This window comes from Astyanax mexicanus, chromosome 7 (assembly GCF_023375975.1).
Source record: "Astyanax mexicanus isolate ESR-SI-001 chromosome 7, AstMex3_surface, whole genome shotgun sequence".
NCBI lineage: Eukaryota > Metazoa > Chordata > Actinopteri > Characiformes > Acestrorhamphidae > Astyanax > Astyanax mexicanus.
In genome coordinates this window covers 15,058,443-15,060,055 of record NC_064414.1, presented here as the reverse complement: position 1 = coordinate 15,060,055, position 1,613 = coordinate 15,058,443, and the positions used below count along the sequence as shown (strand labels likewise).

Below are 1,613 nucleotides of genomic sequence, written 5' to 3'. Positions count from 1 at the left end.
TGTTAAAAGGAAAAAAAATAAATCAACGGTGCAGTTCTGTGCACACACTCATATATAAATGTGTCAAGATGCAGTTTGCACTGATACTTCAAGGAAACAGCCTGCTGAGCATCACAGAAACATTTTCAAAATAAGATCAGTAGCCCTGGAGTAGGACATTTAACTCAGTTGCAATTAAACAAATGTAAATGTATTTTTATAGTGGCAATGAACAGGTACATCCACTTTGCTTTTAATGTGAATCTGACTGCTTTCTTATTTGTTTTTTTGCAGGATGGCTGCTTTTCCAATTTGTACCTTCATTATCCTATTGCACTTTGGCACATTACTCATCATCCCTGCTCAGAGCTATCTACTACAGCCCTGTGAGCCTGTCAATGAGACTGTGTCTGTGGAGAAGGAAGGCTGCCCAAAATGCCTAGTGTTTCAGACCACTATTTGCAGTGGACATTGCCTCACCAAGGTGAACACTACATTTCACTAACGATATAAAACCTACAGGACAAAGTTTCATGATTTTTTTTGTAAAAAAAAAAAAAAAAACAGTATAATCATTTCTGAATGTGTTTTATACAGGAGCCGGTGTACAAGAGCCCATTCTCCACCATCTATCAGCATGTGTGCACCTATAGGGATGTTCGCTATGAAATTGTTCGCCTGCCTGACTGTCCCCCTGGTGTTGACCCTCATGTCACATATCCTGTAGCTCTCAGCTGTGACTGCAGCCTGTGCACCATGGACACCTCTGACTGTACCATTGAAAGCCTAAAGCCAGATTTCTGCATGACGCAGAGAGAGTTCATTGTCGACTACTAAACATCAATCAGCATGTGTTTATTTAAGAAGCATCTGTATTTGTATTACAGAATATACAGTAAACAGTACACTCTGGATACAATAAATACATTTCTCTTTAAAACATTTTGCCTTTTTTGGGTTTAGATGTAATTAATAGTGTATTATTATTATTGTAAATATGATATTAAAAATACAAATACTACACCATTATCGCCACAATTAACAAAGCAAAGTTGCTTGTGTAGTTTAAGTTGCAGTATCTTTTTTTGAAAAAAGTTTTGAAACAAATTGTATTAGTGGCCTCAGTTTTAACTTCATTTAGAGTCAGGTGTTTGTTATTTTGCAACGTATTCTCATTTGAACAAATATAAGCATATAGAAATGTTTAGTGTTTATGCAGATTCATTTAGGTATCTGAAGTGCAATGCCTTGGAAAAGATTTGAAAACATTAGATATGTCATGAAAACGTATGCTTGATCAACGTACTGTGAAGAGATTTGTGGCTGGTTCAGAGCACCGATGGGTTCATGCAGATTAAGGCAAAATGAGGAAGGTTTCTGCCAGGCAAATTAATTGGATTAAGGGAGCAGCTGCTAAAATGCCTTTACAAACCACCAAGTGGAGCTATGTATTATAGCTTAGTTTTGGGAGTTGATCCACGCCCTCACTCCTCCCACTTCCTTCCCTATTTAAACTGTCACTTCCTCTCTACCTGCTCGTTGAACAACCTCGCATGTGGTGTTGGCTCACGCTCCCCCCCTGTTACAAGATGGTTCTGCACCTGTCTTTCTCCAGCAACCGGCTGTTCCCGTCC

At 38.7% G+C, this 1,613-nt stretch overlaps 1 protein-coding gene across 1 annotated transcript; it reads left to right on the top strand.

Moving 5' to 3' along the window:
• Positions 1–274: 274 nt before the first annotated feature.
• On the top strand, positions 275–838 carry lhb (luteinizing hormone subunit beta). Its single transcript, XM_007243803.3, has 2 exons — positions 275–463; positions 577–838. The coding sequence occupies exons 1-2, from the start codon at positions 275–277 to the stop codon at positions 814–816; spliced, it is 429 nt and encodes a 142-aa protein (XP_007243865.2). The 3' UTR covers positions 817–838.
• Positions 839–1,613: the final 775 nt, after the last annotated feature.